Consider the following 25,971-nt stretch of genomic DNA (forward strand, 5'->3'; position numbering starts at 1 on the left):
AACAGGTGTGAGCCACCATGCCCAGCCTATTTTATTTTTTGTAGAGATAGGGTCTCACTATGTTGCCCAGGCTGGTCTTGAACTCCTGGGCTCAAGTGATCCTCCTGCCTCAGCCTCCCAAAGTGCTGGGATTATAGGCGTGAGCCACTGTGCCTGGCCTGACTTTCTTTCCTTAAAAAAGTCAACTATTTTATTCCATGAGAATAAAATAGAATACAATTCTATTTGATAAAATCCTATTTCATAAAAATTCTATGAATTCTATGATATCAGAAACCATTTTTTGCATTTCTAAGGCCTACTTGCCAGGCCTTAGAAATACAAAAAATGGTTTCTGATCTCACAGAACTTCACATCTGGAGCTAAGAAGAGGAACAGATACTATCATTTATAATTGGTGAGATATACAAGCTATAAGAAGAACTGAAGATAAAGTGTTGTAGGAGAATATAGTGCAGTGAATAACTGATTTTGACTACAGTTTAGGGAAGGCCTCACAAAAGGAGACAAAATTTGTAAATCACTAAAAATGTAAGCAGGAGTTTGTCAGGTAGACTAGAGAGGGGTAGGGATTGGAGAAAGACTTCTTAGGAAGCATGAGATATATGAAAATGACTACTCCAAATACCTTTAAAAATTGATTTTAAAAAAAGAGGAAAATAAACACTGGATAGAATAAACACAAAATTTCAGTTCATACATTTGTGCTTTCTAAAGCAAGCATTGGGCTGGGCACAGTGGCTCATGCTTGTAATCCCAATGCTCTGGGAGGCTGCGGCAGAAAAATCACTTGAGGCCAGTTCAAGACCAGCTTGGGCAACATAGTCAGATACTATCTCCACAAAAAATTGAAAAATTAGCTGAGCACCGTGGTGCATGCCTATAGTCCCAGCTACTGGGGAGGCTGAAGCAGGAACATCACTTGAGCACAGAAGTCTGAGTTTACAGTGAGCTATAATTGCACCACTGCATTCCAGGCCTGGTCAAAAGAGCAAGACCCTGTTTCTTTCCTTTTTTTTTTTTTTTTTTTTTTGAGATGGAGTTACACTCTTGTGCAGGGTGGAGTGCAATGGCGCGATCTTGGCTCACTGCAACCTCTACCTCCTGGTTTCAAGAGATTCTCCTGCTTCAGCCTCCTGAGTAGCTGGGATTACAAGTGCACGTCACCATGCTCAGCTAATTTTATATTTTTAGTAGAGACGGGGTTTCACCATGCTGGCCAGGCTGGTCTTGGACCCCTGACCTAAGGTGATCTGCCCACCTCGGCCTCCCAAAGTGGTGGGATTACAGGTGTGAGCCACCGTGCGCCCGGCCAAGACCCTGTTTCTAAGAAAGAAAAAAAGAAAGAAAAAATAAATAAGTAGAGCAAACATTGAAGATGTCCTATTCAACTCTGCCTAACTAGAGATTTAGCTCTTAACCTTTCCTGGTGTTGGGGGTGAGGGGAAAGATTCCAGGCAGAGGGAATGTTATGGATATACCACAAAACTGGGAACAAACTTGTCATATTCAAGAATCTGAAACAGGTGCATGCCTTGACCATAGTTTGACACAGTAAATGCTTATTCAATGACAGATGGTGTGACCTTGGGCAAGAGAGACCAAATCAGACCTAGGATGTCAGAAATGCTTTCTCAGGCTTTCAAAAATCAATCTGTTTTCAATTGAGACGCCATTCATTCTAATCTCCCTTACTTTCTTATTCTTCCCACAGCTCTCCAGTCATGCCACCCACGGATGTGGACCATTGTCCTTTACCCAGTCTATCCAGTTCTGAAGACACTTTTTTCAGGTACTATTCCTTCATATATAGGCACACATACAATCAACACTTTTCCAACTCTATGCCTTTGAACCCAGCAATTATTTCACTGGGTGGTGAGTCAGTGGTGCACCCTGGGAGTGGGTCCAGCGCCCTTGGCACATGAAAGCCTTTGAACATGAGGCCAGTGGTGCTACATGAAATACACTCCATCACAATTCTGTCTACACTGGGCTTATGCTCGTCTGGGTTTCTTTCTCTGTTTTTAGATAGAGTCTTGCTGTCACCCAGGCTGGAGTGCAGTGGTGTCATCTCCACTCACTGCGGCCTATGCCTCCTGGGTTTAAGCAATTCTCCTGCCTCAGCCTCCCGAGTAGCTAGATTACAGGCAGGCGCCACCACACCCAGCTAGTTTTTGTATTTTTTTAGTAGAGATGGGGTTTCGCCGTGTTGCCCAGGTTGGTCTCGAACTCCTGGCCTCAAGTGATCCGCCCGCCTTGGCCTCCCAAAGTGCTGGGATTATAGGCGTGAGCCGCCACGCCCAGCCTGGGTTTCTATATTAGAATAATCCTAGGCAAGACAACCTTCTGAGCCTTGCCATTATCACCTGGAAAGCAGTCTAATACTCATTGCCATGCCATGTTCACAGGGCTGTTGCGAGGATAAAATGCAAGAATGATGGGGAAAAAAATCAAGTAATTATAACTGACATTTGTTTTATTCAGAGCCAGATACTGATGCAAAGCATCAGGACGATGCTCTGACGGAGGAGGAAACGTAGGGCTGAGATCAGCTTCGTGTGCACATTGGCTTTGATCAAACTGCTGCACAGCGATCGGCAGCTCCACCCTGGTGAAGCACAGGGTGGAGGTTATACGGCTCAGACCCTGGGTCTGGCTCCATCTCTAACCGTGTGACCTTGGGCCTGTAGCTTAACCCGTCTAGGGCTCCGCTTCCTCTTGAGTGAAATGGGGATCACAGAAGGGGTTCAGACGGAACTGAGGGTCCATTTAAAGCTCTGGGCAGTGATGTCTTGGCATGCAGTTCATTTTCACTTTACCATTATATTTGTTCTTACTGATTTAAGGGCAGCACCATGACGTTTGTGGCGCTTGGCGGGGTAGAAGGAAGTGTGGTCAGGAAGCCTGGGGTCTGAGCGGCGCGGGACCTAGGCCGCTCCTTTCCTAAGCTTCAGTTTCCCGCCTCGAAATGATGGGTGGATTGGCTGAGCTACACCCACCTTTCCCGCCCCTCGGCTCTTGGCTGCGCAGCGACCCTCCTAAGTGGGGAAACTCCCACCACCCCATAGGCCGGGGAAGGGGCGGGGCAGGGGTGGGGCCTGGCGAGGGTAGGGTCCGGCCGCCCCACCTGCTGCCGCTCACCTCTAGGCTGTAGTTGCCTCGGATGGCAGTAAAGTCGTCCAGGGCTTCGGCCGCGCTCCCCTCGTCCAGGTTCAGCTCCTGGCACAGGGCCTGTAGCGCCTCCCCGGCTGCGGCGACCACCGCCGCCCCCTCAGCGTAGGGCTTGTCCTCGAACATCCCTTCAGGCCCCGCGGGCTGCGCGCCACGGCCCCCGACTTCTTTCTCCCTCCCAGGCGCGCTACCCACAACCACCTGCGCCAAAGCGCGCGAAAATCTGCAGTTGCGGAACGTCTTGTCATCCACCGTCTGCCTCCGCTTTTCTCCTCAAAAAAAGTCCGTTTTTCCTCCGGAGCTCCTAGCAGTCCCTCCCCGGAAATGTGATAAGAAGATGGACCTCAGATTCTGAAAGACCTGTCCTTGGCCCTTGGCTGGTCGCGGGGGGCCCAGCCGGCGGGACAGAAAAAGAGCGGAGGGATCCTCAGCCCGCGCGCGGAGCCTGCTGGGAGGTGTAGTCCATCTCTTGGGAGATGAAGCTCGCGGCCTCCCCCTGTCTTCCTGGTTAGGCTCTTGGGTTTTGGGGCAGGGCTGGGCTGCCTACTGCCAGGTGGCCTCGTGCAGCGTAGTGAGATGCCTCCTCTATCCACGGGCCCTGGGTTTGTCACTGTCCCTGGGCGCCAAACATAATCTGACTGAGCTGTACCCCTTGAGTTAGGAGATGGAGGCTGAAAAAGAAAAAAGTAGCCCCTGGACGAAGAGGGGCCTCTTGGGACTCTCCCCAAAGTCCTAGTGCCCAGTGAGTGGTTCGCTAAATGACAGAGGGGAAGGACTGGTGACGGATATTAGAAGACGAATCCTCATCTCATGCTAGTCGCTAAAAGAGGCAGGCAGAGAAGACTGCAGTAAATGAGGCAGGAGAATAGGGTCTGGAGGCAGGGAACCTATGGCTGTTTCACGTGACTTCTTAGACCTAAATTGAAAGGAAAACCCCAACTTTCCACGCCTAAGTAACAAAAGAACCAGAGGCTGTTCCCTTGGACCTTTTCTGCATGGCAGATGGGAAATTGGCTGTCTGCAACAAATCACACTGAGCGCCTTCCAGTCTTCGTTTGCAACTTTGTAACTTCACTCCAGCCTCTGAACGGTTGCTGTCCACAACCAATCAGACTGATGGCGGGAGAGTCTTCCTTTGCATAGAAGTATAATTTTGTAACTTCACCCTGGCCTCTGATTGGTTGCTTTCTGCAACCACTCAGACTGATTGTGGGCTACCACTTCAGTTACATCAAGAGAGCATAAAGTGGCCAATGGGAAACTTCTAGAGGGTATTTGGACCCCAGAAGATTCTGTGTCTGGGCCCTTGAGCTGCTGCGTGGGTTCGCTTCCCCACTATGGAGTGTACTTTTGTTTTCAATAAATCCCTGTCTTCGTTCTTTTGTTGTTCCATTATTTGCTTTGCCTGTAATCCCAGTACTTTGGGAGGCCGAGGCAGGTGGATCACTTGAGTCCAGGAGTTCGAGACCAGTCAGGCCAACAAGGCAAAACCCCGTCACTACTAAAAATATAAAAATTAGCTGGGCGTGTGGGTGCACTTGTGTAATCCTAACAACCTGGGCAACTGAGACATGAGAATCAAGAATCGCTTGAACCGAGGAGGCAGAGGCTGTAGTAAGCCAAGATTGCACCACTGCACTCCAGTCTGGGTAACAGAGTGAGACTCTGTCTCAAAAACAAACAACTGAGGACACATCTGTCAAACCCAGCCTCACCTACATGCATTAAAAAAAACCAAAAATCAATATGCCCTTCCTTATATTGGTTTTATTTTTTCTTATTATCCCAGGACATGCCCATTTAACCCAAAATTGAGCTTTTCTGAATAGAAAATGAAGTATGGAAGGCCGGTTGCAGTGGCTCACACCTGTAATCCCAGCACTTTGGGAGGCTGAGGCAGGCGGGTCACCAGATCAGGAGATCGAGATCATCCTGGCCAACATGGTGAAACCCCGTCTCTACTAAAAATACAAAAATTAGCTGGGCATGGTGGCGGGCGCTTGTAATCCCAGCTACTTGGCAGGCTGAGGTAGAAGAATCGCTGGAACCTGGGAGGCGGAGGTTGCAGTAAGCCAAGCTCGTGCCACTGCACTCCAGCCTGGTGACAGAGCGAGACTCCGTCTCCAAAAAAAAAAAAAAGAAAAGAAAAAAGAAAATGAAGTATGGGTAGTGAAATAGATTTACTCTGCCCTTCATTTTTGAGCCAGATACACATGAAGGTTGTTTCTATTTTGATCCCATTGTGTGATAGCCTCTATGATTAGCCTCCCTGTTGTGGTTTAATATTTCAGAGTTCTCCCAAAGCATGTGGTTGGAGCCTGATTATGACCTTTAGGGATTCCAAGACTAAAAAGATTATAGTGTGCACCCTTCCAAATGTAATTCAAAATATATGCAATTCTAAATCACAAAATAAGTGTAAGAAAGTACAAGAAAGTTCTAACTAATTTTCCCAAGATGTCTCATTTTGAAATTCTTAAAATTTTTTTTCTTTTTTTGTCCTCCAGCTTTGCTATGCCCTAAGCAGAAAATCAGTCTGCACTTGCCCCTCTCAGGACAAACTGCTTGTCTAACCTTCTATTTAAAAAAAAAAAAAAAAAAGCAGTTGATATTTGTGGGGGAGGGGCAAGACCTGACCTCACCATTCTTTTTTTTTTTTTGAGACAGAGTCTCACTCTGTCACCCAGGCTGGAGTGTAGTGGCAAGATCTCAGCTCACTGCAACCTCTCCCTCCTGGGTTCAAGCAATTCTCCTTCCTCAGCCCCCCAAGTACCTGGGACTACAGGCACACGCCACCATGCCCGGCTAACTTTTTTTTTTGCATTCTTAGTAGAGACGGGGTTTCGCCATGATGGCCAGGCTGGTCTTGAACTCCTGACCTCAGGTGATCCACCCGCCTCAGCCTCCCAAAATGCTGGGATTATAGGCGTGAGCCACCATGGCCAGCTGGACTTCACCATTCTTAATGTTCTTTTTCCTTGGAGGAAAAACTAAAGTGGTGATCTTTAAGCTGGTTCTGCACTGTGGAAGTAGTGCATTACAAAGATTAATAAAGCCTCTCTACCCACAGAAGGGGGAAAGGATTTGCATACAATCTTAGAAAAGCAAATGTAAATGGCTTTTAGATGTGAAAAGATGCCCAACTTTCTTTCTTTCTATTTATTTATTTATTTATTTATTTATTGAGACGGAGTCTCACTCTTGTTGCCCAGGCTGGAGTGCAATGGAGAGATCTCGGCTCACTGCAACCTCTGCCTCCTGGGATCAAGCAATTCTCCTGCCTCAGCCTCCCGAGTAGCTGGGACTATAGGTGTGTGCCACAATGCCAGGGTAATTTTTGTACTTTTTAGTAGAGACGGGGTTTCACCATGTTGGCAGGATGGTCTCAATCTCTTGACCTCGTGATCCCACCTGCCTCGGCCTCCCAAAGTGCTGGGATTATAGGCGTGAACCACAGTGCCCGGCCCCAACCTTTCTAATAGGAAAAATATATATACAAGTTTAAACCGGTATAAAATCATATTTTAATCTATTCAATTGTCAAAAATCCAAAAGTTTGAAAATGTTCTAGTGACTCCCCATTTCTTTCAGGGTTAAGCCAAGCTCCTTGTCCTGGCCTACAAGGCACTAAGGGTCTGGTGGTCCCCTGTCTAACTCTGCCTTTATTTGCTACTCTCTCCTTTCTCACCCTACCATAGTCATACTTGTGATTCCTTTTGGCTACCTTTTTTTCCTTTAATTTGAAAAATGCAAACTCAATTTTTTATGTAGTTGTTAACCCCAATGTTTAAAAAAAGTAAAGCATTTCATCCAAATTACTAACTAAAAGATAATAGCTAAGAATACCTGAACCAGATATCAAAGAATTGGGGGTAATGGGGGCCGGGCATGGTGGCTCATGCCTGTAATCCCAGCACTTTGGGAGGCTGAGGTGGACAGACCACTTGAGGCCAGGAGTTCGAGGCCAGCCTGGCCAAAATGGCAAAACCCCGTCTCTACTAAAAATACAAAAATTAGTTGGGCGTGATGATGCTCGCCTGTAGTCCCAGCTACTTGGGAGGCTGAGGCAGGAGGAGAATCGCTTGAACCGGGGAGGCAGAGGCTGCAGTAAGCCAAGATTGCGCCACTGCACTCTAGCCTGGGCAACAGAGCGAGACTCTGTCTCAAAAAAAAAAAAAAAAATGCAATTAACCATTAGATACTTCCATTCTTCACCTGCCAGTTGTTCCATTTCCTTTCTTCTTTCCCATATCACCTCCAAGATGTCCCTCCATTGCCCTAGATAGCTCAGCTCTGGCTCTCTGTGTATATTCTTCAACCAAACAAGAGCCTGAGAATCAGATTGATGGTGACTATTTCTAATTAGTCCAAATTAGTCCAGTGTGCCTCTTGGGGGCCTCCCACAATTCCACATGCAGCTTATAAAAGTGGTTGCCCAACACAAACTAATCTCTTTTCCCAGAAAACTTCTGCTTGTAAGAAATTTTTCTCCATTTATGCTTAAAGCAGACAGTGGGTACTCAACAAATAATAGTTCCTATCCTAGAGCCATTTGAGGATCTGACATCGGTTATAGGAGAGGGAATTATGAAAATGGAAAAAAGGGAGAAGGAGTGGAAAACTTGGATATATTGGGATAGATTTACCATTACACCAATTCAGAAGTTTTTTTCTTGCTTGGAGGTTTTTTCTTTTTCTTTTTTTTCAGACGGAGTCTCGCACTGTTGACCGGGCTGGAGTGCAGTGGTGTGATCTCGGCTCACTGCAACCTCCACCTCCTGGGTTCAAGTGATTCTTCTGCCTCAGCCTCCTGAGTAGGTGAGACTACAGGCACATGACACCATGCCCGCGTATTTGCATTTTTAGTAGAGACAGGGTTTCACTATGTTGGTCAGGTTGGTCTCAAACTCCTGACCTCATGATCTGCCTGCCTCAGCCTCTCAAAGTGCTGGGATCATAGGCATGAGCCACCGCACCCGGCCGCTTGGAGGTTTTTAAGGGAAAGGAAAAGGAAGAAGACAGGGTCATAAAGGATTTCACAAAAATACATCATTAAATATGAAACTATAGAATGGATTGTTGGCCAGGCATGGTAGCTCACGTCTGTAATCCCAGCACTTGGGAGGCCAAGGTGGGCAGATTACTTAAACTCAGGAGTTTGAGACTATCCTCGGCAACATGGCAAAACCCCATCTTTACCAAAAATACAAAAAATTAGCTGGGCATGGTGGCGCACACCTGTAGTCCCAGCTACTTGGGAGGCTCAGTGAGGAGGATCACTTAAGCCCAGGAGGCCGAGGTTGCAGTGAGCCATCATCGTGCCACTGCACTCCAGCCTGGGTGAATGAGTGAGACACTATCTCAAAAAAAAAAAAAAAGTTACTTTATTCTTAATATTGTTGGCAATTAAGCAGACATACTAACATTGTAACATTAACATTTATTTAGAATCTCTTTTGAAGCTGTCCTTGACCTGTTTCTCAAGACTGGAATTCTGCTGGGTGCAGTAGTACATGCTTGTAATCCCAGCACTTTGGGAGGCTGACACAGGAGGATGACTGGAGGCCATGACTTCAAGACTAGCTTGCCGCACAACATAGCAAGATTCTGTCTCTACAAAAATAAAAAAAAAATTAGCTTATTCATCTCTAGCTGTCAGTCCCTGGTGTGAGTCCAGTACAAGGGGGAGGAAGAGGAATTAACAATCACTAAATATGTACTCTGTGCTCAATCTGTGTAATACCTCTTACATACACTCTTTCATTTACTCCTTCCAACAAGCCTTTAGTTAGAAAACGCTATCTCCATTTTTTACATGAACCTGCAGATGAGAAATTAATTATTTTTTTAATGTTTCCAGAAAGTCAGCTATAATGCTGGCATTTGATCCCACATGTGCACACTCCAAACTTCATAATATTTCCACTGTATTATTTTGCCTATTCCAAATATAGCTTTATTTGCAGAGCGAATAATTGTGCTGATATTTGGTGAGATAGCATGTGCAATAGAAAATCCAGTTTATGATTTAAATGGAGGCAGAAGATGTAGATACAGGCAAATCGTAACATCACCTATGTTAGCTCTTGTTTCTGTTTTGCCTTTCCCATTTGACAAAGAACTGTTTGTAGCAGTTAAGGGCTATTTTATTTTCTGAGATGGAGAGAACAGCATGAAGGGCATACCATTAGTAGGTATGGTTGTGTGTACCTGTAGTTCCAGCTACTTAGTAGGCTGAGGCAGGAAGCCAGGACTTTAAGGTTAGTGAGTTATGATCATGCCACTGCACTCGAACCTGGGTGACAGAGGGAGACCCTATCTCTAAAAGAAATAAAACAAACAAAAGAAAGATGTGAACTTTTTTTTTTTTTTTTTGAGACAGAGTCTTACTCTGTCGCCCAGGCTGGAATGCAGTGGCGCGACCTTGGCTCATTGCAACCTCTGCCTCCTGGGTTCAAGCGATTCTCCTGCCTCAGCCTCCCAAGTACTCGGGATTACAGGTGCCTGACACCATGCCCGGCTAATTTTTGTATTTTAAGTAGAGACGGGGTTTCATCATGTTGGCCAGGCTGGTCTCGAACTCCTGACCTCAAGTGATCTGCCTGCCTTGGCGCCAAAGTGCTGGGATTATAGGCGTGAGGCACCATGCCCGGCCAAAAACTCTATAGATATTTAAATTATATCTGCAATTTTAAACTAAGAACTGCCCTCCTCTATATCTTAAGGTTTTGAAAGCAAAAGACATGTTGGAGGTAATTAAATGGGTAGAGGTGGCTTCATGCTGGCATTGTTTTAAGTCTGAAAAAAGTGGGGCTGGCATCAGTGGCCTCTGTGGTTTCTGAAAGGATTGGTTTTTACCTGATGTTGCTTGCCTTGTGTTTCTAGGCAGAGGACCTGCCCATGAACTTCTGCAACCAGTTCACTCTCTGCTTAGGTTTTGGTTCGGCCCTCGCCATCTGGACTAGTAACAGAGTCTGGGAAGTGATGATGCACAGCGAGGGCTCAGGGTCACACAGCAGGTCTCTCAGATCTAGCGGTAGGCAAACACAGGTTGGAGGTAAAAGCCCCTGAGATCTGTGGAAATGAATGAAGGTCTAGATAGCAAAAAGCTTACATGCCCATAGCAGCTTAGATTATGGTCCAACTGTCTAAAACTTTATATATCAGTGAATTGTTTCCAATTTTGATCTACAAAACCTACCGGTTTCTGAGTTGCCAAACATGTCACTCCTCTGCAATAATCACATTCCAAGTAGTCTTTCTAAAGTCGAATGATCTGGACCTCCCAAGCCATGTCTAATGTTAACATCTAAGTTCCTGTGTTGGTCCTAGAAGTAACTCTTACATCATTATCTTCTTTCAATTAAAAAAAAAAAACTTTTAGTTTTTAATGTTTTCTTTCTTTTCTTTTTCTTTCTTTCTTTTTTTTTTTTTTTGAGATGAAGTCTCCTTCTGTCGCCCAGGCTGGAGTGCAGTGATGCGATCTTGACTCACTGCAACCTCCGCGTCCCAGGTTCAAGTGACTGTCCTGCCTCAGCCTTCGGAGTAGCTGGGATTAAAGGTGCCCACCACCACGCACGGCTAATTTTTGTATTTTTATAGAAATGGAGTGTCACCATGTTGGCCAGGCTGGTCTCGAACTCCTGACCTCAAGTGATCCACCCACCTTGGCCTCCCAAAGTGCTGGGATTACAGGTGTGAGTCACTGTGCCTAGCAGTTTTTATGTTTTCTTATTGCAAAAGAAATACATGTTCATTGTGCAGAACATTTAGACATTACATGTAAGCACAAGAAGAAAAGTCACCCATAATCCTACCATCTAGCAATAACTACTGTTATTTTCAATATATATCTTTCTGGTCTTCTTTCCATACATTTATATTTACATATATATGCTTTTATTTTTTGTCCAAATGGAACCATATGACCGAGGAATTGCAAATGCTGGTTTTATTTAATGATACCACATCATCATTTATCTGAGTCACTTAAAAATTATTCTAGGCCAGGCGCACTAGCTCATGCCTGTAGTTGCAGCACTTTGGGAAGACTAGGGAGGTGGATCATTTGAGCCTAGGAGTTCAAAACCAGCCTGGGCAACATGGCAAAACCCTACGCCTACAAAATATCAAAAAATAAAACATTAGCCGGGCGTGGTGGCTTATGCCTGTAGTCCCAGCTAGTTGGGAGACTGAGGTGGGAGGATCCCTTCAGCCTAGGAGGTGGAGGTTGCAATGAACTGAGATCATGCCACTGCATTCCAGCCTGGGCAACAGAGTGAGATCCTGTTTCAAAATAAATAAATAAATAAATAAAATAAAAATTATTCTATAATATGTTTCTTGGCTATTCAGGTTGAGGATCCCGTATCCAAAATGTCTGGGAGCAGAAGTGTTTTGGAAATTAGACCATTTTGGATTTTGGAAGACTTGCATATACATAATGAGATATTTTGGGGATGGGACTGAAGTCTAAACACAAAATTCATTTATGTTTCATATACACCTTATACATATAGCCTGAAGGTAATTTTATACAATATTTTAAATAGTTTTGTGCATGAAACAAAGTTTTGACTGTGTGTGTGTGTGCGCGCGCGCGTGCGTGCGTGTTTTAAACAGAGTCTCGCTCTGTCACCCAGAGTGACAGATCTTGGCTCACTGCAACCTCCGTCTCCCGGGTTCAAGCGATTCTCCTGCCTCAGGCTCCTGAGTAGCTGGGATTACAGGTGCGCGCCACTATGCCTGGCTAATTTTTGTATTTTTAGTAGAGACAGGGCTTCACCATGTTGGCCAGGCTGGTCTTGAATTCCTGACCTCAGGTGATCCGCCTGCCTTGGCCTCCCAAAGTGCTAGGATTACAGGCGTGAGCCACCACAACTGGCTTGATTGTGTTTTGTCTTATGAGGTAGGTCAGGTATGGAATTTTCCCATTGTGGTGTCACGTTAACACTCAAGAAGTTTCGGGTTGGAGAACATTTAAGATTTTGGATTTTTTTGATTAGGGATGCTCAACCTGTATATAATTCTACAATATGAATATGCTATAATTTCTTTAATTATCTATTGTTTCCAATCTAGATTATTTCCCACTTTTGTTATTCTAAATAACAATAAATGGACATTCCTGTAACTATTTCTGCTTATTTTCATAGATTAAATTCCTAAACAAGAATTGATAAGTCAGGCTGGGCACGGTGGCTTATGCCTGTAATCCCAGGACTTTGGGAGGCTGAGGCGGGCAGATCACAAGGTCAGGAGTTCGAGACCAGCCTGACCAACATGGTGAAACCCCGCCTCTACTAAAAATACAAAAAATAGCCGGACATGGTGCCTGTAATCCCAGCTACTCAGGAGGCGGAGGCAGGAGAATTTCTTTTTCTTTTTCTTTTTTTTTTTTTTTGAGACGAAGTCTCACTCTGTCACTCAGCCAGGCTGGAGTGCAGTGGCGCAATCTCGGCTCACTGCAACCTCTGCCTCTCGGGTTCAAGCAATTCTCCTTGAATCACACCTGGCTAATTTTTGTATTTTTAGTAGAGACAGGGTTTCATCGTATTGGTCAGGTTGGTCTCAAACTCCTGACCTCAGGTAATCCACCCACCTGGGCCTCCCAAACTGCTGGGATTACAGGCATGAGCCATTGTGCCCGGCCCAAAGTTTATTAATTGGTAATCTTTGCCATTTCGACAGAAAAACGCATACTGTCATCTCATCATGATTTATTTTGTAAACCTCTGATTACTAGTAATACCAAATATCTTTCATCTATTTATTGGCGATTTGTAATTATTCTATGAACCTCTTATTCATATTGTTTGCCAGTTTTCTTTTGAGGGTTTCTAATTTGATTTAAGGGTATTAACCCTTTATCATGTTGCAAATATTTCCCTTCATATTATTGTTTGCATTTCACTTTTAACTATTTCTCTCTTTTTCAAAGTTGGTTTTTAAATTTTTATGTAGACAAATCTACCATTATTTTATTTTATGGATATGCCTTTGGTATCATACTTAGAAAAGGTTCTCTTTTTTATTTTATTTTATTAATTAATTTATTTTTTTGAGACAGAGTCTTGCTCTGTTGCTCAGGCTGGAGTGCAATGTCACGTTCTTGGCTCACTGCAACCTCTGCCTCCCGGGTTCAAGCAATTCTCGTGTCTCAGCCTCCTGAGTAGCTGGGATTACAGGTGTGTGCCAATATGCCCAGCTAATTTTTGTATTTTTAGTAGAGACGGGGTTTCGCCATGTTGGCCAGGCTGGTCTTGAACTCCTGGCCTCAGGTGATCTACCCTCTCAGCCTTCCAAAGTGCTGGGAGTACAGGCATGAGCCACTGTGCCGGGCCAGGTTCTTTTTTTTATGTATAATTCTCCAAGGTCTCAAAAACGCTCAAGACCTCTTCATAATTTGGAGCTTTATATTTATTAAGCAGTGTTTTGCCTTTAAATTCATCTTGTTTGCTTCCAAAATGTAACACTTCACTAGTTGGTAGTTTCCTTCACTTCTTGCATTGAGGTCTGTCTACATGTTCCACAGAACATTTATTTATTTATTTATTTATTTATTTATTACTTTTTGAGATGAAGGCTCGCCCTGTCGCATCTCGGCTCACTGCAACCTCCGCCTCCCAGGTTCATGTGATTCTCCTGCTTCCGCCTCCTGAGTAGCTGGGACTACAGGCATGCACCATCACACCTGGCTAATTTTGTATTTTTAGTAGAGACGGGATTTCACCATGTTAGCCAGGCTGGTCTTGAACTTCTGACCTAAGGTGATCCACCTGCCTCGGCCTCCCAAAGTGCTGGGATTACAAGCGTGAGCCACCGCACCCGGCCATGTTCCACAGAACATGAAATGTCAATCACATATGGTTCATTCTAATCTATATGCACATAATTATATATTTTTTCTAGATTTTTCATATAGATAACTTTTGAATGGAAAAGGAAGTTTCATCCCCCATTTAGATTAGAAAATAATTTCCTTTTATTTGAACAGAATCAGCCATATAGAATCCTATCCCTTGGAATAATCCACATGGCTTCTTTCTTACTTTCTTTTCTTTTCTTCTTTCTTTCCTTCCTTCCTTCCTTTTCTTTCTTTTTTTTTTTGTTTTTTGATGGAGTCTTACTCTGTCACCCAGGCTGGAGTGCAGTGGTGCAATCTCGGCTCACTGAAGCCTTGACCTCCTGGGCTCAAACGATGTTCCCACCTTGGCCTCCTGAGTAGCTGGAACCACAGGCGCACACCACCATACCCACTAATTTTTTTTTTTTTTTTTTTTTTTTAAATAGAGGCCAGGTGCGGTGGCTCATGCCTGTAATCCTGGCACTTTGGGAGGCTGAGGTGGGTGGATCACCTGAGGTACGGAGTTCGAGAACAGCCTGGCCAGCATGGTGAAACCCGTCTCTACTAAAAATACAAAAATTAGCCAGGCATGGTGGCGGGCACCTGTAATCCCAGCTACTTGGGAGACCGAGGCACGAGAATCGCTTGAAACCAGGAGGCGGAGGCTGCAGTGAGCTGAGATCACACCACTGCATTCCACCCTGGGCGACAGAGCAAGACTCCATCTCAAAATATATATATATATACACATATATATGGAGAGACGAGGTCTCACTGTGTTGCCCAGGCTGGTCTTGAACTCCTGGGCTCAAGTAATCCTCCCACCTCCGCCTCCCTAAGTGCTGGAATTACAGGTGTGAGCCATTGCACCCAGCCTCCTTTCTTTCGCTTCTGATATCTGTGAGGAAGTGGAGACCTTAGAGAAAAGTGGCATGATCTTTCTTAAATAAGCTTTAGCTCCTAGCTGTTTCACCAGTTATGTTTTTATTTTATAAGTAATGAATTGCTAGGATTTTGATTAGATTCTGCAAGTAATAATTTTGGATTGTAAGACAGCATCATATGGCATTTTCTAATGGTAGGACTACTTCTTAGTGGGAATAAAGAATGCCTGTTTTGGCTGGGCGTGGTGACTCATGCCTGTAATCCCAGCCCTTTGGGAGGCCGAGGTGGGTGGATCACCTGAGGCCAAGAGTTTGAGACCAGCCTGACCAATATGGTGAAACCCCGTCTCTACTAAAAATACAAAAATTAGCAGGGCATGGTGGTGCGTGCCTGTAATCCCAGCTACTCGGGAGGCTGAGGCAGGAGAATCACTTGAACCCGGGAGGTGGAGGTTGCAGTGACCCATTATCAGGCCACTGCACTCCAGACTGTGCGACAGTGCAAGACTCCATCTCGAAAGGAAAAAAAAAAAAAAAAAAAGAATGCCTGTTTCTCAGAATAGGAGATTTGAAAGAAAAACATTAAGGAAAAAAAATTAAAGAATTAAAGAAAAATGTGACTATAAAACATCTCTATTACCAAGTCCTACCTGAGTTACAGGACAACGGCTTATAGAAAATAGTACTGCAGTCACCTCTGTGGTACTTATGAGGAATGATCATAATTTACTAAGATAGTATTTCCAGGTAATGTCTTATTTGCTGACAGACAAGGCTCAGGAACTGTCTCCGAGACTCATCAAAGCTAGGTTCCAGACAAATAGGGTGATGTCCTTTCCTAAAGGGGAAACTGGACTGGGATGGGACTGTCATTCAGCTGAAATCACCAACAGGATTCCTGCTACAAAAACCAGGTTTTCTAGAGCTCAGGGTCTCAGCTCTGCTATAAAGCCTTCCCACACTGGCTGCCTCGGATACCTTCCAAAATATGGGTACACCCCAAATTCAAGGACTGTTATCACTTACCATCCTCTATCCAGTCAGTACCCATCCTCCTGAGCTCATTGTGATCCATGTACTTCGATAAAAGGCCTAAAGGCAGGATAAAGTCAGTGAGTCTGTGATCTGGCTTTTGCTCTTGGAAATGAATATCTAAAAGTTTTTATCATTAAGACATCTAAGCAGCCGGCAGAATCGGCCTTCTGATAATTAGGCACATTCCAAAAACTGGGCTTCCAGGTGCCTGGTAGTTACCTATAGGTAACAGGGCCCCTTCTTCCAAGGTCATCTTCATAAAGAATGGGGATACTTGGCCGGGTGCAGTGACTCACAGCCGGGTACAGTGACTAATGCCTGTAATCCCAGCACTTTGGGAGGCTGAGGCAGGAAGACTGCTTGAGCCCAGGAGTTTAAGACCAGCCTGGGCAATGTAGCAAGACCTTGTCTCTTAAAAAAAAAAAATTGGCTGGGCATGGTGGCACATGCCTATAGTCCCAGCTACTCAAGAGGCTGAGGGAGGTAGGAGGATTGCTTGAGCCCAGGATGTTGAGGCTGCAGCAAGCCATGATGGTGCCACTGTGCTTCAACTTGGGCAACGAAGTGAGACCTTGTCTCAAACCACCACCCCCGCCTACACACATAAAACCCCCACACCATACATACATAAAAATGGGGATACTGACTGGGCGCGGTGGCTTATGCTTGTAATCCCAGCACTTTTGGAGGCTGAGGTGGGTGGGTCACCTGAGGTCAGGAGTTCAAGACTAGCCTGGCCGACATGGTGAAACCCCATCATTACTAAAAATACAAAAATTAGGCCAGGCGTGGTGGCTCACGCCTGTAATCCCAGCACTTTGGGAGGCCGAGGCGGGCGGATCACCTGAGGTCAGGAGTTCAAGACCAGCCTGGCCAACATGGTGAAACCCCATCTCTACTAAAAAATATAAAAATTAGCAGGGTGTGGTGGCAGGCGACTTAATCCCAGCTACTTGGGAGGCAGAGGCAGGAGAATCTGAACCCGGGAGGCAGAGGTTGCAGTGAGCTGAGATCAAGCCATTGCATTCAAACCTGGGGGACAAGAGCGAGACTTCTCTCAAAAAAAAAAAAAAAAAAAAAGAAAAATTAGCCAGGTGTGGTGGCAGGCACCTGTAATCCCAGCTACTCAGGAGGCTGAGGCAGGACAATCACTTGAACCCGTAAGGTGGAGGTGGCAGTGAGCCGAGATCGTGCCACTGCACTCCAGCCTGGGCAGCAAGAGTGAAACTCAGTTTCAAAAACAAAACAAAACAAAACAAAACAAAAAAAAGACAGAGGGCCAGGCACCGTGGCTCACGTCTGTAATCCCAGCACTTTGGGAGGCCGAGGCGGGCAGATCACGAGGTCAGGAAATCGAGACCATCCTGGCTAACACGGTGAAACCCTGTCTCTACTAAAAATACAAAAAAAATTTAGCCAGGCGTGATGGCGAGCGCCTGTAGTCCCAGCTACTTGGGAGGCTGAGGCAGGAAAATGGCATGAACCCGGGAGGCGGAGCTTGCAGTGAGCCGAGATGGCGCCACTGTACTCCAGCCTGGGTGACAGAGCAAGACTCCGTCTCAAAAAAGAAAAAAAGAAGGGATGCTTGACAACATAATTTGGGAAAGTACAGGACAAAAGTGACTGTAGGAATGAAAGGACTTTCTTTGTACCTACAAACAAGACTGCTGATCTTCTGATGGGAAGTTTTGGGTTCTTGGAGTACGTCAGTGTTTGTTCTAGGATGTTAATTTTCCCCTTGCACTTTTTTTCCTAAGTATGGAAAAAAGTAAGTATAAAGCAGTGAAGCAGCAGCACTCTATTGATCAGCCTTACCATAGTTTCTGGGGTCAGAGACTCTTATCAGAGAGAGTACAGTAGTGTTTGAAATAACTACAGTTGCTGAATGAGTATTATACCCGAATAACAAGCCCCTAGACCAAGTTATTCTAAATCCTGTGAATGCCCCTTGCTTGTACCCACTCATGCCATATATTGTGCCTGTAATGTTTCTAAAGCCATCTTGGCTTCTCTGTATCTAAGTCTTTGTTCTTTAAGTTCCACCTTGAGTTCTGCCTCCCTATGAGCTTGTCCCTGACTGCTTGCCTGCCTGACCTAACCCTGCTCTGAGCATTTTGCAGGTACTCCTCTCCTGGCACGCACTTTTTTACATCGAGGTTTTATCTCCTTTGCTAGCTTGCAGGCTCCCCTCAGGAAGTTTGTTTTTGTTTTTGTTTTTGTTTTTTCAGAAGGAGACTTGCTCTGTCGCCCAGGCTGGAGTGCAGTGGCGCGGTCTTGGCTCACCGCAACCCTCACCTCCTGGGTTCAAGCAATTCTCCTGCCTCAGCCTCCCAAGTAGCTGGGACTATAGGTTCCTGCCCCCAAGCCCAGCTAATTTTTTTTTTTTTGTATTTTTGGTAGAGACGGGGTTTCACCATACTGGCCAGGCTGGTCTCAAACTCCTGACCTTGTGATCCACCCGCCTCGGCCTCCCAAAGTGCTAGGATTACAGGCGTGAGCCACCACGCCCAGCCGCCTCAGGAAGTTTTAATCCTTGGGTTCTCTATGGCCTGTTACGGCTTTTGGGTGAAGGAAGGCACCTCTCAGTGGATCTTTTATAAGGACAGGCACCTCAAGAATAGGAGGGGGAGGCTGGGCATGGTGGCTCATGCTTGTAATCCCAACACTTTGGGAGGTTGAGCTGAGTGGATCACCTGAGGTCAGGAGTTCCAGAACAGCCTGGCCAACATGGCAAAACCCCAGCTCTGCTAAAAAATACAAAACTTAGCCAGACATGGTGGTGTAAGCCTGTAATCCCAGCTACTTGGGAGGCTGAGGCCTGGGCAACTGAGACTCTGTCTCAAAAAAAAAAAAAAAAAAAGGAAGGGGAAAATAGGAATTTATTTTGATAGAACTTACGGCTTAATTAACATGGACAACTTGTAGTTGACAGCACCAAATTTCCTTCTGTAAATACTGTCATCAGTGTATCAGCTATAGGTTTGGGTGCAGATCAGACAGATAATCCCTAATGGAAACCCCGACACAAGGGCACTGCAAGTCTGATCACAGAAAGCTTCTGTGGGTCCTAAAGAGATGATACATATGGAAGACTCCTGGGAATAGTCAGTCCTAGGGTCTGCTAGGTGGTTCTAGGGTCAGCTTCTAGAAAACCATGGATGGGCTTCCTGAGGCAGCCCAGGCTCAAGCTTGACCCTGAGATCAGCCACAGTAGCCTCTGTGGAGTTCGTGAAGAGAAATGACACCACCTGGGTCCTGGCAGAACCAGTGGCATGCTGCCATCATGCTGCATGGCCACACAGCATGGCAGCCCTTGCTTGGGACTCCCTGGACATGCTCTGATGGACAGTAAAACAATCCGTTCTAGTCAAGGAAAGGATTCAAGATAGTTATAAAAGCAATATATAACTCCATTTCAATTCAGTCCATAAGTAACTTTTTCAGCATCAACCTGACCTTGTAGCCTCTGACCCATGTTAGAAGGGCTCCTAAGAGTCCACCAGTCTTTTCATGACTAAGAGTGGCAATCGAAACTAACTTTGTGACTCAGTTGGGAGGGAACTATAGAAACATAAATCCACAATAAAAAACAGGTCATAGATATCAACTGCTGATGTGAAAAGAAATGGGAAATGTTTCTTGTATGCCATGTTCTGTCATTAAATAGTGTGTCAGAAGAAAATAGGTCTCTCAGTATGTTAAAGAGTTAACAAAGCCATTATTGCTCACATACAAAGAATCTGCAGATTGTTCCTGCTTCAGTAGGTTTGATGTGCCAGGGATCTTTGGAGTACACTTCTTGGGGCAGCTTCCACTTCAGGAACTGGGCACATATAGTTAGGACTCGCCTGCTCTCCTGTGAAAAAGATGATCATAGATCAGCATTTTCAAACATTTTTATTTTTTTGAGCTGGAATCTCACGCTGTCGCTCAGGCTGGACTACAGCAGTGCCATCTTAGCTCACTGCGACCTCCACCTCCCGGGTTCAAGCAATTCTCTTCCCTCAGCCTCCTGAGTAGCTGGGATTATAGGCGCCCACCACCATGCCCGGTTAATTTTTGTATTTTTAGTAGAGACAGGGTTTTGCCACGTTGGCCAGGCTGGTCTTGAACTCCTGGCCTCGGGTGATCCACCCACCCTGGCCTCCCAAAGTGCTGGGATTACAGGCGTTCTGAACCACCGTGCCCAGCCTCATTTCTAAACAGAGGTAATCTTTCTTCAATAAAACTAGTACTAAAGTGCAATATGAAAAACTGATAAAAGAGAGCAGAAGAGCGGAAAGGAACTAGAATCCTGCCCTCCTCCTCCAACTTTTCCAAATAGTCCTTACGTGGAATCCACAAAAACCCTGGGGTTCTGGGGAGGATGTAGAAACCACTGGTGTTGGGCAAAAGTGACAGCTTGAAGATGTAATCCCTAGACCAGAGGTTTGGGCAGGAATTCCCATTACCCTGTGCCCTAGAGATGAAGCTCCCACCTCCACTTACTGTTCCTATGCCATTTTTCTGTCACTCTACAAAGGAAGTGTAGCCCCTGACTTCTGTCCTTGTGGCATCTCTGGGTTGGAAGGAAGGAACTCTAGAGGACTGATCTCTTCCTGATCCACATCCTTGAGCAAAATTTAGCAAGTGGGTCTCTTTTCTAGTTCATTGTTCTCAGAATGCCACCCATACACCATGCAACACCTCTGATGAATCTCCAAGCCAGTATTTTATCTCAGGTCCACTAGATGTTTGGGCCATAAAAATTCCTTTGGCTACTGATGGGCATATAAATTACTTCAGCCACTGTGTTTAGTGGTTTATAAATATCTAATAAAAAGTTAAAGATACCTGGATATTCTACTTGAGGGTTTATGCCCTCAAGAAACTCTCATATGCGTGCACAAGGAAACAGGTAAAATAATTGCAGAACTGTAATCACGAAAAATTGAAATGTCAGGCCAGGCACAGTGGCTCATGCCTGTAATCCCAGCTTTTTGGGAGGTCAAGCAGGTAGATCATTTGAGGTCAGGAGTTTGAGACCAGCCTGGCCAACATGGCAAAACCCCATCTCTACTAAAAATACAAAAATTAGCCAGGCATGGTAGTGGGCAGCTGTAATCCCAGCTACTCAGGAGGCTGAGGCAGAAGAATTGCTTGAACCCAGGAGGTGGAGGTTGCAGTGATCCGAGATCGCACCACTGCACTCCAGCCTGGGCGACAGAGACCCTGTCTCAAAAATATATATGTATATCTATCTATCTGTCTGTCTGTCTGTCTGTGTGTGTGTGTGTATGTATGTATGTATGTATGTATGTATCTATCTATCTATCTATCTATCTATCTATCTATCTATCTATCTATCTATATGAGTATATGAATGCTTCTTTTCTTTGCAGAGTTGGCTCTGGATTTGAAGTTTGAGGGATGAGAGACACCAACAGTAGGCCTTACCTCAGCTACTGCATCATTTTCATCCTGAGAATACAGAAGTAGTGGGACCAAGCTGTCCAGGACTTGGTTCTCTATACTCTTCTTATCTGGGTTTTTTACAGACTTTATGGCGGCTCCAAAGAGAGTCACGGAGAAATGATGAACATCAGATCTCACCTGGGAAGGGAGTAGCCAAAGGGAAGCAATTCACTGAACGTGTGCGTGCTTAGCTTGTAACAACCTGGGAGGGGTTGAAAAAAGCCAGTCCTGACAATGAGGCTATTTAGCTGTATGTAGCTGAAGGCAAGAAATAAAATATACGTGGACACAGGCCAGGCGCAGTGGCTCACGCCTGTAATCCCAGCACTTTAGGAGGCTGAGGCGGGCAGATCACTTGAGGTCAGGAGTTCAAGACCAGCCTGGCCAATATGGGGAAACCCCATCTCCACTAAAAATACAAAAATTAGCCGGGCGTGGTGGCGCATGCCTGTAGTCCCAGCTACTCGGGAGGCTGAGGCAGGAGAATTGCTTGAACCCAGGAGGTGGAGGTTGCAGTAGGCCAAGATCATGCCACTGCACTCCAGCCTGGGTGACAGAGCAAGACTCCGTCTCCCTCCCCCTCTCTCTCTGTATATGGACACAGTAAGACTTGCTGCTTTGGCACTACTTGTTTTCTCACCCTACAAGTGAGAGATGCACATAGTCTCACCTGTAGTCGGCAAACCTCGTGCCTGGTACAGGCAGGAACCATTCACACCGGCTGCTTTGCTGAAATTCGAAATCCCAGCCTTGGTATGTTTTACTCTTCCAAGGATGCTGGTCATTGTGCTCTATGCATTTCCTCTTGAGAAATATATGGCATTTGGGACAGGGACATAAGTATCATCCACCATCTTGACCCAGTTCTGATAGTTCTTGAAGGGAAAGACAATGTTTTCCCCTTCCCCATCACAAAGCAGGGTAGTACCTTAGCAAGTTTCTATGTTCAGTTGTTTTTTTTTTTTTTTTTGGTTAAACCTGAAAAACAATAACATCTGCCCTATCAACATCACAGGTTACCTAGAAGGGTCTTAAGAGAGGAGGTTTGAAATGCTCTGAAAGTAAAAGTCCTATACCAAGTAGAGTGTATTTATTACTATACCAACTTCTGTTTGCTGTTATGCCCATTACCCTCCTCCTAGGAAAGTCTCTCCTCTCTGATTGTCTTACATCACCAAATAAAGAGAACAGGGTCCTCGTCATGGCAGCCAGGGTAGTGAAATCCATTGTTCTAACAAGTTGCAGGAGTATCTGGATGGCTGACAGAACGATCTTCTCATCGGTTTCACGCAAGCTGTCTACAATGTATGGCAACAGGCTCTTGATGTCTTCTCTCTGCGTGGCCAAAGGGAGCACATCACCTTTTCTCCAAATCGCACGTCACCTGGTACCAAAGGGGGTGCTCCCCATCTTTACTCAGTACCTAGTGCTCACTGATTTTTGTTAGGGCTGGTAGATCCAGAAGGGAGAAGAAGGGGATATGATGGCCTTCTCTCAGTACTGGCAGGTCTGATACATAGAAGAGGGGCAGAGCTGCTTTGAGTTGCCTCAAGGGCAAAAGTGGGACCAGGCAGGGAAGGTCTAGGGCTATGGGCTTGGGCTCACTGTAAGGAAGAGCTCTGCTAACAAGGGAAAGTGGAACAGGTCACTCAGGCCACAGTGAGCTCCCAAACACACAAGATATCCAAACAGAGGCTCAAAGATCCTGATATGGTTTGGCTCTGTGTCCCCACCTAAATCTCATCTCGAACTGTAATTCCCACTTGCAGAGGGAGAGACTTGGTGGGAAGTGATTGGATCATGAGGGCGGTTTCCCCCATGCTGTTCTCATGATAGTGAGGGAGTTCTCAGGAGATCTGATGGTTTTAAAATGGCAGTTTTGGCTGGGTGCAGTGGCTCATGCCTGTAATCCCAGCACTTTGGGGGGCTGAGGCAGGTGAATCACTCGAGGTCAGGAGTTCGAGACCAGCCTGGCCAATACAGCGAAACCCCACCTCTACTAAAAATACAAAAATTAGGCTGGGCACAGTGGCTTACGCCTGTAATGCCAGCACTTTGGGAGGCCGAGGTGGGCAGATCACCTGCGGTCAGGAGTTCGAGCCCACCCTGACCAACATGGCAAAACCCTGTCTCTACTAAAAATACAAAAATTCGCCAGGCATGGTGGCACATACCTGTAATCCCAGCTACCTGGGAGGCTGAGGCAGGAGAATCGCTTGAACCAGGGAGGCGGAGGTTGCAGTGAGCTGAGATCGCACCATTGTACTCCAGCCTGGGTAACAAGAGCAAAACTCTGTCTCAAAAAAAAAAAAAAAAAAAAAAAAGCCTGGCGTGGTGGTGCCTGCCTGTAGTCCCAGCTACTCAGGAGGCTGAGGCAGGAGAATTGCTATAGCTTGAACTCAGATAGCAGAGGTTGCAGTGAGCTGAGATCACACCACTGCACTCCACCCTAGGTGACACAGCGAGACTCAATCTCAAAAAAAAATAAAATAAAATAAAATAAAAGTGGCAGTTTCCCCTGCTTTCTGTCTCTCTCCTGCTCCGCCATTGTGAAGATGTACCTGCTCCCCTTTGCCTTCCACCATGATTGTAAGTTTCCTGAGGCCTCCCTAGCCATGTAGAATTGTGAATCTAGTAAACCCCCTTTGTTTATAAATTACCCAGGCTCAGGGAGTATCTTTATAGCAGTGTGAAAATGGATCCCCTGGCAGGAATTCAAGCAGAATTTGACCGAGGACTTAAGGGTTCTTCTCATTCTGAATGGGGATTCTGCTCTTCTGAAACTACTGAAAGGAAGCAATCTCAGGGTTGTAAAGTTTAAACATACACATGAAAAAGTAAGTAGAATATAAACGCAAGTTAGGAAGCCAGTTTAAAAAAAAAGAAAAAGTAAGTAGAATAAAGCAATAGATATTAATGTATCCAATCAACCAGAATTAATATACGCTGACATTTGTCATTTTTGCTTCAGAAACACTTCTTTTTTTTTTTTTTTGAGACAGTATGTCGCTCTGTCATTCAGGCTGGAGTGCAGTGGCGCAATCTTGGCTCACTACAACCTCTGCCTCACGGGTTTAAGCAATTCTCCTGCCTCAGCCTCCCAAGTAGCTGGGACTACAGGCACATGCCACCATGGCTAATTTTTGCATTTTTAGTAGAGATGGGGTTTCACTATGTTGGCCAGGTTAGTCTCAAACTCCTGACTTCACGTGATCTGCTCGCCTTGGCCTCCCGAAGTGCTGGGGTTACAGGTGCGAGCCACTGCGCCTGGCCCCAAATATTTTTAAATAAAATATTTGGTGAAGTGGCTCATGCCTGTAATCCCAGCTACTCTGCAGCTGAGGTAAGAGGACTGCTTAAGGCCAGGAGTTCAAGGCTGCAGTGAGCCATGATCATGCCACTGTTCTCTAGCCTGGGCAACAGAGCAAGACCCTGTCTCTAAAAAAATTTAAAAAGTAAAAATAGGCCGGGTGTGGTGGCTCACGCCTGTAATCCCAGCACTTTGGGAGGCCAAGGCGGGCGGATCATGAGGTCAGGAGATCAAGACCATCCTGGCTAACACATGAAACCCCGTCTCTACTAAAAATAAAAAAAATAGGCAGGGGAATGGCATGAATCCGGGAGGTGGAGCTTGCAGTGAGCCGAGATTGTGCCACTGCACTTCAGCCTGGGTGACAGAGCAAGACTCTGTCTCAGAAAAAAAAAAAAAAAATAAGTAAAAATAAATAAATAAATAAAATAGAACTCCAAGCCACCTGTGGTGGTTCACACCTGTAATCCCAGCATTTTGGAAGGGTGAGGCAGGCAGATAGCTTGAGGTCAGGAGTTCGAGACCAGCCTGGCCAACATGGTGAAACCCTGTCCCTACTAAAACATACAAAAATTAGCCAGGTGTAGTGGCAGATGCCCGTAGTCCCAGGTATTTCGAAAGCTGGGACTTGTGGAGACTTGGAGAATCACTTGAAGCCGGGAGGCAGAGGTTGCGGCGATCCGAGATCGTGCCACTGCACTCTAGCCTGGGTGACAAAGAGAGTCCCTGTCTCAAAAAAAAAAAAAGAATAGAACTCCAGTGACAAAACTGAAGCTTCAGAAATTCCTCATGTCTTCTGGCTTAGGCTTAGTTTTCTCACCAGGCCTATGGAAGATGAGCTTTCTTCCAACATGAATGTCAGTGATCTTTTTTTTAGATGACAAGCATCTTGGGAGCATATCAATGGTCTTTTCAATCTACTCCATGGGGCAACACAGTACAAGGCATAAAACAATACCTAAATGCTGTCCAGGTTGTGATAATGAGTATACCTCCCCAGCAAATTGCAGCTATCAACTATTATGAATATATATAATTTGGACTTCTTCTTTATTTCATTTAATTCCATTAACTCTTTTTTTCTCTTTTTTTGTGAGACAGAGTTTTGCTCTTGTTGCCCAGGCTGGAGTGTAATAGCGCGATCTCGGCTCACTGCAACCTCCGCTTCCCGGGTTCAGACGATTCTCCTGCCTCAGCCTCCCAAGTAGCTGGGATTACAGGCATGTGCCACCACGCCTGGCTAATTTTTTTGTATTTTTAGTAGAGAC

At 45.5% G+C, this 25,971-nt stretch overlaps 2 protein-coding genes across 11 annotated transcripts in view; both read right to left on the minus strand.

Annotated features, from left to right (window-relative positions):
- Positions 1-4,445, minus strand: part of RBL1 (RB transcriptional corepressor like 1) — a 95,263-nt gene extending 90,818 nt beyond the window's left edge. For both annotated transcript variants that reach the window (XM_055104506.2, XM_034947024.3), the window contains exon 1: positions 3,145-4,445. In XM_055104506.2, coding sequence (XP_054960481.1) covers positions 3,145-3,300 — 156 coding nt within the window. In that variant the 5' untranslated portion in view covers positions 3,301-4,445. The remainder of the gene's footprint in view (positions 1-3,144) is intronic.
- A 4,092-nt stretch (positions 4,446-8,537) lies between these two features.
- MROH8 (maestro heat like repeat family member 8) overlaps positions 8,538-25,971 on the minus strand; it is a 77,930-nt gene continuing 60,496 nt past the window's right edge. For 2 of the 9 annotated variants that reach the window (XM_063600858.1, XM_055104839.2), the window contains 6 exons: positions 22,564-22,728; positions 21,376-21,531; positions 19,673-19,795; positions 17,592-17,691; positions 15,931-15,996; positions 8,538-8,787 (listed from right to left, as the gene is read on the minus strand). In XM_063600858.1, coding sequence (XP_063456928.1) covers positions 8,615-8,787; positions 15,931-15,996; positions 17,592-17,691; positions 19,673-19,795; positions 21,376-21,531; positions 22,564-22,728 — 783 coding nt within the window. In that variant the 3' untranslated portion in view covers positions 8,538-8,614. Of the gene's footprint in view, positions 8,788-10,037; positions 10,249-15,930; positions 15,997-17,591; positions 17,692-19,672; positions 19,796-21,375; positions 21,532-22,563; positions 22,729-23,567; positions 23,666-25,971 lie in introns of those variants that run through there. The other 7 variants (XM_055104840.2, XM_003831905.6, XM_063600860.1 and 4 more) reach the window with 6 other exon arrangements.

This window comes from Pan paniscus, chromosome 21 (genome assembly GCF_029289425.2).
Source record: "Pan paniscus chromosome 21, NHGRI_mPanPan1-v2.0_pri, whole genome shotgun sequence".
Lineage (NCBI taxonomy): Eukaryota > Metazoa > Chordata > Mammalia > Primates > Hominidae > Pan > Pan paniscus.